This window comes from Cynara cardunculus (assembly GCF_001531365.2).
Source record: "Cynara cardunculus var. scolymus isolate 2C chromosome LG 2, CcrdV1, whole genome shotgun sequence".
NCBI classification, from domain to species: domain Eukaryota; kingdom Viridiplantae; phylum Streptophyta; class Magnoliopsida; order Asterales; family Asteraceae; genus Cynara; species Cynara cardunculus.
In genome coordinates, this window is record NC_037529.1 from 65,845,083 (window position 1) to 65,857,990 (window position 12,908).

Consider the following 12,908-nt stretch of genomic DNA (forward strand, 5'->3'; position numbering starts at 1 on the left):
GAAGTTGTTTGCATTAATAAGATAAAGTTTACACAGTATGACGCGGCGGCTGAATTGTTGGGATCTAAACAACCAATTACTTAATTAATTAATTAGTGATATATACTTAATTAATTTATATAATTATAGTATAGATTAAAAAATAAAAACGTAAAAGATATAAAAGAAAAATATTTAAAAAGTTGAAGAGTTAAAACTAAAAATATCGAAGGATTAAAACTGAAAAATAAAATAGGGAAAAATCTAAAAAAAAAACTCAATGGACTTTAATGTTTGAAATAATTATGTCTTTGGATAAATTTTTAGAACAAATAAGTGCTTGGACATTCCAAAACATGTTAAATAATTCCTTGGACTTTCTAAACCCTGTTAAAGAACTTTTTGGACTTTCAAAAACCTGTTTAATCGATAATCTTTTTTATTTATTTTAATTTGAAAAATCATATACAAAATATATTTAATTTTTAATTAAAATGAATTTAGTCAGTAATCTTTTAAAAAAAAATTTATTTAGAAAATCATCGATAGAATTTTTTATTTTTAATTAAAATAAATGACACTTAATATATTTTGTTTTTATGTGTTGAAACATGTATGAATGAATAAGAGTAGAGGAACAAAAAGAGATTGTGGGGATAGAATAACCCATGAAAAATTACAAGGAGTTGAGATATATATATATATATATATATATAAAATAAAGAGAGAGAGAGAGAGAGAGAGAGAGAGAGAGAGAGAGAGAGAGAGAGATTAATGAGGGGGTAGGCTGTGGTTGTGTTCTCTCTAGTCTTTTCATACTGGGGAATTGAAAAAAAAGACAAGAATGAATATTGATGATGGTTTCTGTGTATGGGATATGTACATATATAGATTTTGGGTGTATCTATAAATATATATATATATATATAAAGAAATGTAGATATAGATATAGATATATAGCTGAATCCACCCACAAGTACAACTTCTCATACTGTTACCCCTCTTCTCTTGTGCTCCTGTACTGCCCCCCAACCCCCCATTTAATGTTGCAAGCTGGACCCTGCACCATCATTTTCTTAATTCTTCTTTTTTATTCCATTTATTTATATATATATATATATATATAAGGTTGGGTTTATATGAGACCAAAATTTTTTTATGAGACCCGTAAGACCAATTTATTTTTATTTATCAACTTTATAAGTTAATGATCTAATGGTCTAAAGTTGTACGGTGACAATTTTATGATTATTGAGAAGTCTCATGACAATTCTGTGATTATGAATGTTCATATTGTAGATTTAATCCAAGAGTTGAAAATTGATCTTACGGGTCTCACAAAAAACTTTTGGTCTCATATGATCCCAAGTATATATATATATATATATATATATCTGCTAATAAATTTATGGCTCATTCCACGTGTTTGGTAGATGAATGAAAAAATTAAGATTTTAGGGTTTTATTTTGAGATGAGTTGTTTAATATTTATTATTTATTGTATTTTATCTTCCTAATTTTTATTCCACCTATTTTAATGAAACATACAAAATGAATTTTCATCTCACACGGTCTTTTTTTTGAAAGGCAAAAAGGAAGGACAAGGAAGAGAGCTTCGGCATGGCCATCACCCTCACCCTCATCTCACACGGTCTAAGTCTAATGACTCATCAAACATGACTGTAAAAAACAAGTTTTCATTTAGCCATGTAATAATCTACTTTACGTAGCAAATACGCTTTTACGGTAACTTTATGGTTAAAATGTAAAAATGTAGATTTTAATTATTTACCTGAAACCCCGTGTATTTTTTTGATGTTAAAAGATAGTAATTAAGGGGCTGTTTACCAACACTTACCCGGGTAAGTGCTTACCGGAAAAATTCAAAACTATCAGTTACTTACCGGGTAATATTTTAGTTCACAAAAACAGTATCGTATGCAACAACTAACCTGGTAAGTGCTAACCGTGGTAAGAGTCGTCGCCGTCACTTACCGGGTAAGACTCTCACTCTTTGCCTTCGCTCTTACCGGGTAAGTTTTTTGGTCCTTGCCATATTGATTTGGTAAAGATAATATGACGTGGTAAATGCTTACTCGGATAAGCATTTGGTAAACGGCCCCTAAATATTTAGATAAAAAACGGTAAACAGTTAAAAATAAAATCTTAATTATGGTTGTAAGTTTGGTGAACCAACTCCTTGTATTTTGGGTGACATTTAATTTGAAACATTAAAAAAAGAATTACAATTACAAATTAGTATGGTAAATTTAGGTTGGACCCTGAATCTGGGTCTTTAGCTGGATATGGACCATGGACCAGCCATATAATAAGTATAACGTCCTAAAATTTCGAATACTTAAATATATCAAAATTAGTATTTCAACATCAAATACTTACATTGCAGCGGAAATAAAATTTCTAATCTTACAATTTATATCACCATCTAAACTTACAATCTTGACGAACATACTTTGTTCGATATAACAATTTTTTGATCTGCACATGTCCTTTTTTGATGCTAATACTTATTTCTCTCTTTATCCAACTTTTCTTTCCAGTCTAATAGCCGCCTGGGTGAAAAAGTTTTAAAAAAGTTTTGGGTGAGCCTTAGACCCAGTGAATCCACGGTTTTCATGCATGAACAACAACTTTTATAAAAAACAATTTTCACGAAGCTTCATAAATTTAGCATGCCTTGATGAGAATAATGATTTTCACAAAATAAAGATATTTTAGCGCGTGTCTACATCACAAAGCAACAGCGTCATGAGAGATGTCTACCTCACACAACATTACCTGGCGAACTCACACAACATGTACGCACTTACGGCTTAGACAAGCTCACAAAGCATGCTCGTCTTTACAAATTCATATTGTAGTACATCCCCATTGATACACAAATACTCAAAACACATATTATAAAAATATCGAACTTTTCATGCATATATAGCATATCAAAAATCTCGAGAAACTTCAAACAACTTTTGGATAATAAGGCATGCAACCATTTTAAAAATAAATCACGTGTAACTCACAATACATGGCGTAGCCCAAACCGAACTTTGAAGTGGCTAGCGTCTCCCCAATTGGTGCCAAACTAGCTACGATATAGAGCACCGTCAACACTCATTACAGCGTTTACCGTCGCATTTTCTCACAATAGTTATCCTTCTTGACCCCAAACTACACATAAAGCTACAAACTCCCATTTTATACTAAGCCCCATCGGCGGTTTCACGGAATATAAAACGATAAGTCATAATAAATGGTCGTAGGTTTCATGACCATTGAGTTTCCTGTCATTAAATTGCATTCAATTTTAGGGTCTAAACCCTTCACTTTGATCGTTTTACACTATAAGTCCTTGAAATTTAATGACTAACAATACTTTTTTTTTTTGTTATTACAATAAGTTCCAAGGGGCAGTTTACCAAACCTTTATCTTAGTAAGCGTTTACCAAGTAACATTACATTACCATTGAAATCGAATATATTCTTAGACTGATTAAGGTGTTGACACGTCTGCAACCGCAATATTACGGACCTAGCCATTATGGATCTGGACTGGATTACTTGATTAATTTTATCCTTTAGCCATATCAGCAATATTCCGGACATGGCCATTGTGGATCTGGACGAATTTGCAATTTTTTTTGTCTTTTACCCAGATCCACAATATTGCAGACCTGTATATTGCGGATCCAGTGACATTTGGGTCAAAACGGATGAGAAATGGTTAGAAGACTAATTTGAATGAGAAATTTAGTCATTTAAGTCAATTTCCCTATTTTTTATTTAGTATTCAATTAAATAATAACATTAATAAATTTGCATTCATTTATAAAAACAATCATATAGATTAGTATTATCCAAAGAGTTCGTAATCAAATATTCAAAACAGAAATTATAAGAGTTTTATAACTTCATTTCAACCACGAGTCTGTAAAATCTATGAAACAACAAGTGATTGATTAGATAAATCTTTAAAAAGTATAAAATTTAAAATTAAAAGTATAAAAACAAAAAAAAAAATTATAAAAAAAATTACATTTCTTTTAAAAAAGTTGAAAAAACCGTGCTTTGTCAAAAACCTACGTCGTTGCACGCCTCAAGAGGTCTACACCTTACACAAACGCTATCGGCATTACTGTAACGGCAAAGACGCGTCTTATGCTACGACGCGTCTTTTGAGCACCGAGACATAATCCCATAAAAAATATATTTTTTTGGTCCCAAAATAAATGTTCAAAATGAAAAACGTCCACTTTTTAATCAAGGAAATGACAATTTTACCTTTAATAACAGAGGAAGTAACGAATTTCTTCGTCATATGATTAAAGGTAAAATCATGACGCAATCTATTTACTTTTGAAGACACTTATTTTAGGACAAATTAGAATGAAAACGTAGATATTTAATTTCTATATGACGAAGTATTTAAGATTGACAAAAAATTGCACATTTACATGCAGATCAGTCGTCGCCGGCGAGATCTCCCCACCGGACATTGTAGTTTGCCGCCAGATAATGAGCTCCGACAGGTCCTCTGCTGCCATACGGATACAACTCCGGTGCAATCTTCTTGGCTTCAAGTTCTTTCAGCAATGGCGTGAATATAGACCAAGCAGCATCGAGTTCATCACTTCTTATGAACAATCTTCGTTCTCCTTCGATTGCATCCAACAGAAGCCGCTCGTATGCATCCGGGATTTCTTTCGAATATCTTCATCATCGATACAGATTCTCGTTAAGTATGCTTTAATTCTCTTGAATTCTTTTACGAGATCATATGAACAACCAAAGCTTTTACCTTGTACTGTAGAGCAAATTAAGGTCGCTGCGATCGAGCCTCATTCCAAGACCAGGAATCTTGTTATTGATCTTGAGATAAATGGCTTCGTCAGGCTGCACACGAAGTACGAGCTCGTTCGTAGCCTTATCCAAATCCGTCCCAAAGTTTCGCTTGTATAGATTACCAGGAACATGTCTGAATTGAACTCTGATCTCTGCCCTGCAATCCCAATTCAAATATGTTGTATAGTAGTTGAAGATTTGTTTCCTATGGGTTAGAAGCAGATTCTTTCGATGGTCTGTAAACGTATGAAAAATTGGGTTCGACTCATTTTATTTCAAAAACGTTTTAAATAAATTGTTAGGATGCCTAAATACGTCTTTTAACATTGTAACACTTTACAAATGATGCATAATTGTTTGCTCCAATAAACTTAAGTTCTATAAAACAATCTATTATTTAATAGACTCATAGCTTATTCGGTCAGCTATACATGACTGTTTGATAGTGGCTTATTCAGTAAGCTTTTAGAGGGGAACTTTATGTAGAAAACAATTTTTTTCCAAACATGCCCCTCCAAACAAGAACTTTCTCAATCTATACAGATAGATTAATTTACACAGACAGCTTTATTCATACTGGACTTAATGAAAAACCAACCAAACAACCCCTTAGACATATTTGACATCCAATAAATGCGATTTTGTTGTAGTGACTTGAGATTTTGCAAATCATATTTCATTCACTTACTCGGTTTGAAACTTGAAAGCTAATAAACGTAGCGTAAAAAGAAGATGTACCGTCTAGTATTGAGGGCCTTGCCGGCTTTCATAAGAAACGGAACGCCATCCCACCGGGCATTATCAATAAAGAGCGCCGCTGCTGCAAACGTTGGAGTGAGGCTATCGTTTGGCACAGTCGGGTCCTCTGTGTATCCTAAATGCGTCTTTCCACCCTTGCTATGCCCCTTGTATTGCCCAATCACTACGTCTTCAAGCCGCAGTTGTCTCATCGATCTCAAAACTTTAACCTATTTGCATCAACAACAAATTGGCATTGTCGTTAAACATCAAGGCCGTATTTGGCAACCATAAGCTAGCTTATTTAAAAAAACGTTTAGTTAGCCATAAAGTAGCTTTTTGAAGTAGCATTCGAATAAACTCGAGGAGCTTTTTCAACTTTTTCCACTTATACCCCTCATATTTTTTCAATTAAATTTCCAACATCCGCTACTTTTTACCACACAACTATTTTATCAGCCAACAGTTAGCTTATCAACTAGTTTGCCAAACACAGCCTAAAGAAAACCATCTTTTCATCAATTTAAGGATACCTTTTCATTTCTGATGTCCTCGGCATCCAAAGTCACAGGTGTTTCCATCGCGAACAACGCTAATATTTGCAGGAGGTGGTTTTGCATTATATCACGGATGATTCCATAGTTGTCAAAGTATCTACGAACAAAAAACCACATAACTTGATTCAACCATTAAAGCATAAAGAAATGTAAGCAAAAGAACCCGTTGGGCTCGCTAAACTCACCCGCCTCGCCCTTCTGTACCAAAATCTTCAGAAAATATGAATTGCACATTACGAATGTAGTTTCTTGACCACAGTGGTTCGAAAACAAGATTTGAGAAACGAAGAACTGATAAATTCTCCACGAGCTCCTTCCCCAAGTAATGATCAATCCTGCAAACCAATAAAAACTCAAAAAAGTATCAATCCTGCAAATCCTTCAGGGCGGTCGGGATCTACCAGTAACCCGTGTACTCCTGGGCCAATGACCATTTTGGTAAAAGTATCAATCTTTCCAACTTCAAGAATCACAGGACATACCTAAAGATTTGATCCTCAGCTAAGTACTGTTTCAGGCTTCTTGTTAGCTCTCCAGATGATTCTGCATCGCGACCAAATGGTTTTTCCACAATTACCCTTGTCCACCCGTTCTTGGAAGAAGCTTTGCCGCTGGCACACCGTACCACATCCACAAAAATGTCTGGAGGTATCGACAAGTAAAACAATCTATTCGACACTTTTCCACCCTAAAAGAAGTTTGCAAGAAAGTGCCATTAATATAAACAAATTCCCTTTTGAAGTTAGTTAAAGAATCTAAACTAAAGGCTTTTCCAACGGAAAATAGATGTTAAGCGGAAAGATTGAAACTTTTTTGCTAATAGAAGCTATTTGTGGTGATGTAAAACATAACTGGGAGAATATGTGGAACCCCATCAAATTACTTTCCAAAAAAGCCCTTGAGGATAGGGGTTCCAACATATATACAGAGAAATGGGCCAAGTCTAGCCGAATTGGCCACTCTTAACATGCCCACTCCAACGGAGGCTAGACGGGTACAGATTGCCCTAGAGTGGTATACCCTGGCTCATATACCATGTGAGAATATGTGAAACCCCATCAGATTACTCTCTAAAAGAGCTCTCCAAGAAGATTTTATCAAGATTTATTACGATGGTTCACGCCATATTACACAAGAAATCAGATCAAGATTTATCAGAACCAACAAAGGGAGCGAACCTCTTTCTGTTTCAGCTTACTGTCCAATTCTGCAAAATGTTCCTCAGAGTTGTATTGACCCGAATGGTAAAAACATCTTCCAAGAAACTCTTCCATTTTGTCACCGCAGTTCTCTCTGCAGAATCGTTCAAATCATATTCATCGATATGTCCTTTTTGGGACTTCACATATCTAATACCAATGTTTCTGTTCTTGAAAAATGCTTCAGATATTTGATTTATAGACGTCAAACAGTACACGAAACTACTTGTAGATACGGCATTACCTCTTATCGATTCTGCACGTTAACGTTCTACTAATCATCTCCCTCAGCTCCTCATCGGTCATTTTGGTTCGGGCATACCCAAATATGGTAAAATTCTTCAGAAACAGAAACCATATTTCATACTATATTAGAATCCATATCAATCCCAACAATGCATCTCAAAAATCAAACATCAAGAGATGAACCTGAGGTAAACAATCTTCGTAAAAGAGCGCAAAAAGTGCCGGAAAGATCTTCTTCTTGGCAAGATCACCTGAAGCACCCACAATGGTTACACTAAGATTGGATTCGGCTTGTTCTCGTGACACAAGCTCTTTTGCCAGTGGCATCTCTGCTGCACCTACTCGAAAAGCCAGCAGACAATGATAACAGGAAATCAAGAACAGGCGTCTGAGCGGTTTGATAGACGATTGATTCATATTACTGTTTGAACCGACTGTAATGAGTCACAAGATCTCAGATTGATCACCAGAAATTTCAAAGTGTTTACATAGTTTAGGTGCATTTATCATTGTGACGCATACACAAGATTGCCAAAAACAGTTCTAACAAGTTTGATTCAAGTCAAATAGGGTATGTATCAGATTGCACGAATGTTCGATAATCGATGCTGTATCATCAAATTTCTTGGATTATGCAATTTGACATCCAAAAGTCAGAACAGAATCGAGAATAGGCACGAACAAGAATGGGCAAAAGAAATCAAGATCCTAAGGTTAGAATCAAACAGTAAAATTGAAGAACAAATTGGTGATGACAATTGGGGATTAACTTACCATCCTGCAACGAAATCGCGTTAAGAGGATACCCATTTGAGGATTTGAGTTCAAACTGGTTTTTGGGATTGATTCTGGAGTGAATCTTGAAAACCCATCTGGAGGAAGATGATTTTGTTGAGAAATTGAAGAATTTTGCAGAAGAAAAGGTGTCTTGATTAAGTGAAGAAGGTGGGAAGGTGGTGGAAGATGAAGAACAGGGACTGATTTGTGTAGCCATGCAACACTGTTTTTAGTTTGATCAAACAAGAAAGGATGAGCCTCAGATATTCAGAAGGGTTTGGTTATATGAATGTGTATGGATATACACTTGTTTCTGCATAAAAATCATGTAATCTTGAATTGTTGTTTATATGATGGGACCCCATTTTCATAAGATCTTGTTTTTGAGGCTCATAGTTTTTGGATTTTCTTTTTCATTTCCATCTTTTCCTTTTCGGAAAAGATGCGCGTCGGCATCTTTTAAGGCTTTTGATTTTAAAGCTTTTTCATACATGTTTTTCTTAAAAACTAGAAGCTTACTCGTGTAATTATGTATGAGAATAAGCCCTAATTCGTTCGGGAACTTGATCCACCTGTTCCGGTTGAGGAAAGGGATTCCGTGCTAAATCGGTGATGGCGATGGAGACAAGGATCCCCATTTGTTTCAAACCGGGGATGATGATAGGGACGAGTGTGGTACTCCCTGCTCCGTACCCGTTATATATATACATATTATTTATTTCAACTAAAATGGTAATTCATAATTTCTTATTTTCTAACTAGATTTGTAATCTAAAATTATTACTTTTTGGATGTTAATATGTAATATTTTAGATGTCAAGTCAAAATACAATTACTCGATAAGTTTTGTATATTATTCGATATGGTTTTATATTACTTAATATCTTTTGATACATGTGGTTTTAAGTTTTTTTGGATTAAATTGATTTTTTTGGTTTTAGGTTATTCATTCTTATACGATGTTGTGGTTTTTTTGTATTAAATTAAATTCATTTTGGTTTTAGATTTATTGAAAATATTTGAGATTTAAACATGTATGGTCTCTCACATATTTAATTCAAAATAACTTATATAAACGGAAAAAAAAATCTCCGTTTCCCAGTTGGGGATGTGGATGTGATTATATTCCCCGGCGAGTATAGGGACGGAGATAAAGATAAGTAACCAGGGACGGGGATTGAGGTCCACGCCCCATTCCCATGCCTACGTGCAATACAGCGAGATACATCTTGATTTTAATATTTCGTTTTATTCTTTATCTCAGTCGATGTTATAATATGGTATTATGTGATTTTGAAAAAATAATAATGTTTTTATTTTTTTTAGTAAAATAAAAATTTGAAGATATCATAAAAATTTGACAAAAATATATTAATATTGGTACCATATTAACTATTTAAAATTTCTCATTTTTTGTGTAATTTTTTAATTTAATTTTTTATTATAATTTAATTTAGGTTCAATAACAAAGTAATTTATATTTTGTTTAATAATATAATTTTTTATAAAGATACTAATTAATTATTTTGTTAGAATTCAATTATCTTAGTTATATTTTAGATTTTTTATATTTTAAAATGAGATGTTTATCCTCTATTTTATCAAGTGTGGAAAATCGGGATAAAATCTCTTGAATCTCTACTCACTACGTTCTTCTATTTGCAAATATTTCTTGTTCGACTTTTTATGTATGGGAATGTGAGTAAGTATGTACGTATTTAATGTTTTAGTTTTTAAGTTTCCATTTTATGTTTATTTAAGTCGTAGGTATACATAATTATCATTTAGTCCTCAAGTTATACATTAAAGTAACCCTACTTCTTATAAAATAACGCACCGTGATGTGCCATAATGCGTTATAATGCAATCCGAGCCTTCGAGTGGAGCAATAAGGGTTAGCGTGGCGGCAAACCCAAGCCTTGTGTCATAACGCCAAACAAGGCCATAACAAGTTATTTAGAACCATGTTTAAAACACGCTCTCTTCCCCCTACAGCGCAGACTCCAACACAACCTAATAAACCTAATATTTTTTTTATTTATTGGATTTAATATGATTATTTTAAGTTCGTATTAGTATGTACATTAGACAGTTACACCATCACGTACTCTCTTCCTATACATATAACTCTTTCGTATATATGTTTAGTAAATGTGAACATATATATGCAAATTGAGAAAAGTAGATGAATGTGATATACTTAAGAAGGAGTATGGATGCTATACCAAATGATTGATAATGAAAAAAGAATTATGAGTAGAGAAAACAACATATTCAAGGTAAGGAACATTGGAGAATATTATGATGTATCAAAGTATCAATCCGACCAACTCGTTCGGTTTGGATTGGGTTGAGATTTTTCAAACTACAAACATTAGGTTGGGTTGTTCAAATACCTTAAATCCGATGAACCCACTCTGTAACAGATGAAAACTAAGAACGAAATTCAAAAAAAAAAAAACGACATAACACAAACACCAAATTTGTAATTTACTCTTGAAAACAAATTGAAAGTAAAATGATTATCAACAAGTTTTTGTTCTTTAAATGATGTAATAAAGACAAAATATTTCCTTTGTCTTGTATTACATCATTTAATTATATAAAATAAAACAAAAAATAAAGGTCTAAATAACGTAAGGTGTGGTAGCCAAAAACCGGTTCCAGGTCAGGCCAGGCCGGTCCCGATCGGTCCCAAGGTTCCACATAACCAGTCATAATCGGTCTCGGTCCCGGTCCCGGTCGAAAAGGTAAAGACCGGTCAAGGCGAATCATAACCGGTTATGGGGTCCTGATATTAAAAAATTATCTTTTTTTAATACATTATAAAATTTGTAATTGGATCACTCAAATACACTTTAAAAATACATTTTAATATAACTAAAATTACGTTTGTAAAAAAAATACATTATAAAATTATTTAAAAATACATTTATTTATAAAATTATCTTACTTTTTGGGCCGGGACGGGCCGGTCCATAACCGGTCCCGGTCCCAACGAACTACCAAAAACCCCAACCGGTCCCGGTTTTCGGTCCCATAACTGGTCCTCCGGCAGTCCCAGGCCGGGCCGATTTGGCTATCACTAGGCGTGGTATTATAGCGAAGTTAAAATTCAAGCCTTACGAGTTACAGCGAGGCCACAATGTTTTTCAAGACGCGTCATACATAATTATCATTTATCCCCTTAGTCATATGTTTAAAAAAAAAGTAAAAAGAAAAACACGACTTACAAAAGTAACGCATCATAATATGCCATAACGTGTTCCAACGAAAGTCAAGCCTTAGAGTTGAACCACAAGGGTTAACATGACAACAAATCCAAGGCTTGATGTCACGACAAGTTATTTTAAACCATGGTTAGCCACCTACAAAGGCTATTCAGCGTATAATACAATTAATACCTATCCGATCACATCACCAACTTCGGAGCCATTTACTTAAACACTTGTCCGGTAAGTGTTTAACAATAAAATTCAACTCTATCGCTTGCTTATCGGGTAAGATTTTTTAGTCTACCAAAACGACATAGTATATAACAATTTACCCGGTAAACGCTAACCGTAGTAAGGGTCGTCGTCATCACTTACTGGGTAAAACTCTCGATTCTTGCCTTCATTCTTACCAGGAAAGATTCTTGGTCCTTGTCATATTCATCCTATAAGAGAATATGACTTCGTAAACGCTAACCCGAGTAAGCTTTTGGTTAACGGCCCTTAGTAAGCCTTTTGCCTCGGGTCAAGCTCAGGTGGTCAAGTACATGTAATCGGTTTGTTAGAAAAGCAAATGAACAACGCATATAAATAGGTGACGTACATACGAGTTTTTCGACTTCCAGTCGATACAAAAATTTCTCCGAAACCGCTTTATACATGGATAAACAGGGAATCAAAGATGGGGGTTGTAAGGAGCTTCATAATGCATGGTTCGTTTCACTCTGTCTATGAATGCTTGACATTTCTGGTTGAATTCATCATCTTCAACTTCAACTGTTGCTACCATTTCGTCTTCATTGCCAACATGATCAACGGCAACCACTAACTGCGTTTCTTGATCTCGAATTTGATGTTCAATCTGTTCGGCTTCCGTTTCTTCTTCTACAACACTAGTTACCGAGATGACGTTACGTTCAACTTCTTGTATAACCACTGGTTCGGGTGGTTGATCGTTGATATAGACTGTGGTCATTGCATTATCGAGTCGTGACTGAGTTTGACTGATGCAGGTCGAACCAGAGTCGAGGAAGAGGAAAAGTAGGATTCCGTTGCAGAGCAGAAATATGTAGTGGCGGTCGTTGCTATCGATCGATTTGGCAACGTGAGAGTGAAACGATAGAGAACAAGATAGAAAGAAGATGAAAATGAAGATGGAGAGAATGTAGAGTCGTTTCTTTGAACTGTAGAGTTTACTCAATTGTCCTCTTGCTTCATCTGCTATGTTCTCCATGGCTTCCCGCTTCCCTTCCTTTCTCCAAATGTATGATAAATATTTCTCTCTTATATCTATATATATATATATATATATATATATATATATATGTATGTATGTATATATA

General features: G+C 34.4%; 2 protein-coding genes across 3 annotated transcripts; both read right to left on the reverse strand.

Moving 5' to 3' along the window:
• Nucleotides 1-4,363: 4,363 nt before the first annotated feature.
• On the reverse strand, nucleotides 4,364-8,631 carry LOC112506999 (glucose-6-phosphate 1-dehydrogenase, chloroplastic). Of its 2 annotated transcripts, none has more exons than XM_025111378.1 (10): nucleotides 8,351-8,631; nucleotides 7,760-7,914; nucleotides 7,575-7,669; nucleotides 7,310-7,424; nucleotides 6,614-6,819; nucleotides 6,317-6,466; nucleotides 6,108-6,228; nucleotides 5,575-5,804; nucleotides 4,793-4,993; nucleotides 4,364-4,705 (listed from the first exon to the last, which is right to left on the reverse strand). In XM_025111378.1, the coding sequence occupies exons 1-10, from the start codon at nucleotides 8,568-8,570 to the stop codon at nucleotides 4,456-4,458; spliced, it is 1,743 nt and encodes a 580-aa protein (XP_024967146.1). In that variant the 5' UTR covers nucleotides 8,571-8,631; the 3' UTR covers nucleotides 4,364-4,455. The 2 variants fall into 2 exon arrangements, with proteins under 2 accessions (XP_024967146.1, XP_024967144.1); XM_025111376.1 differs by having other exon boundaries at nucleotides 7,760-8,010; nucleotides 8,351-8,620.
• A 3,610-nt stretch (nucleotides 8,632-12,241) lies between these two features.
• Nucleotides 12,242-12,799, reverse strand: LOC112506322. Its single transcript, XM_025110330.1, has one exon. It carries the CDS (start codon nucleotides 12,797-12,799, stop codon nucleotides 12,242-12,244), a length of 558 nt encoding a protein of 185 aa, XP_024966098.1.
• Nucleotides 12,800-12,908: the final 109 nt, after the last annotated feature.

Bases quoted from the DNA above. Each gene is read 5' to 3' on its own strand.
- LOC112506322 (XM_025110330.1), bottom strand. From the start codon at position 12,799: ATGGAGAACATAGCAGATGAAGCAAGAGGACAATTGAGTAAACTCTAC.
- LOC112506999 (XM_025111376.1), bottom strand. From the start codon at position 8,570: ATGGCTACACAAATCAGTCCCTGTTCTTCATCTTCCACCACCTTCCCA. The intron at 7,425-7,574 runs GTAATGCCGTAT...ACGATTCTGCAG, and splicing joins ACGTGCAGAATCGATAAGAG to AGAGAACTGCGGTGACAAAA. The intron at 6,820-7,309 runs GTTCGCTCCCTT...AACTTCTTTTAG, and splicing joins GTAAGCTGAAACAGAAAGAG to GGTGGAAAAGTGTCGAATAG.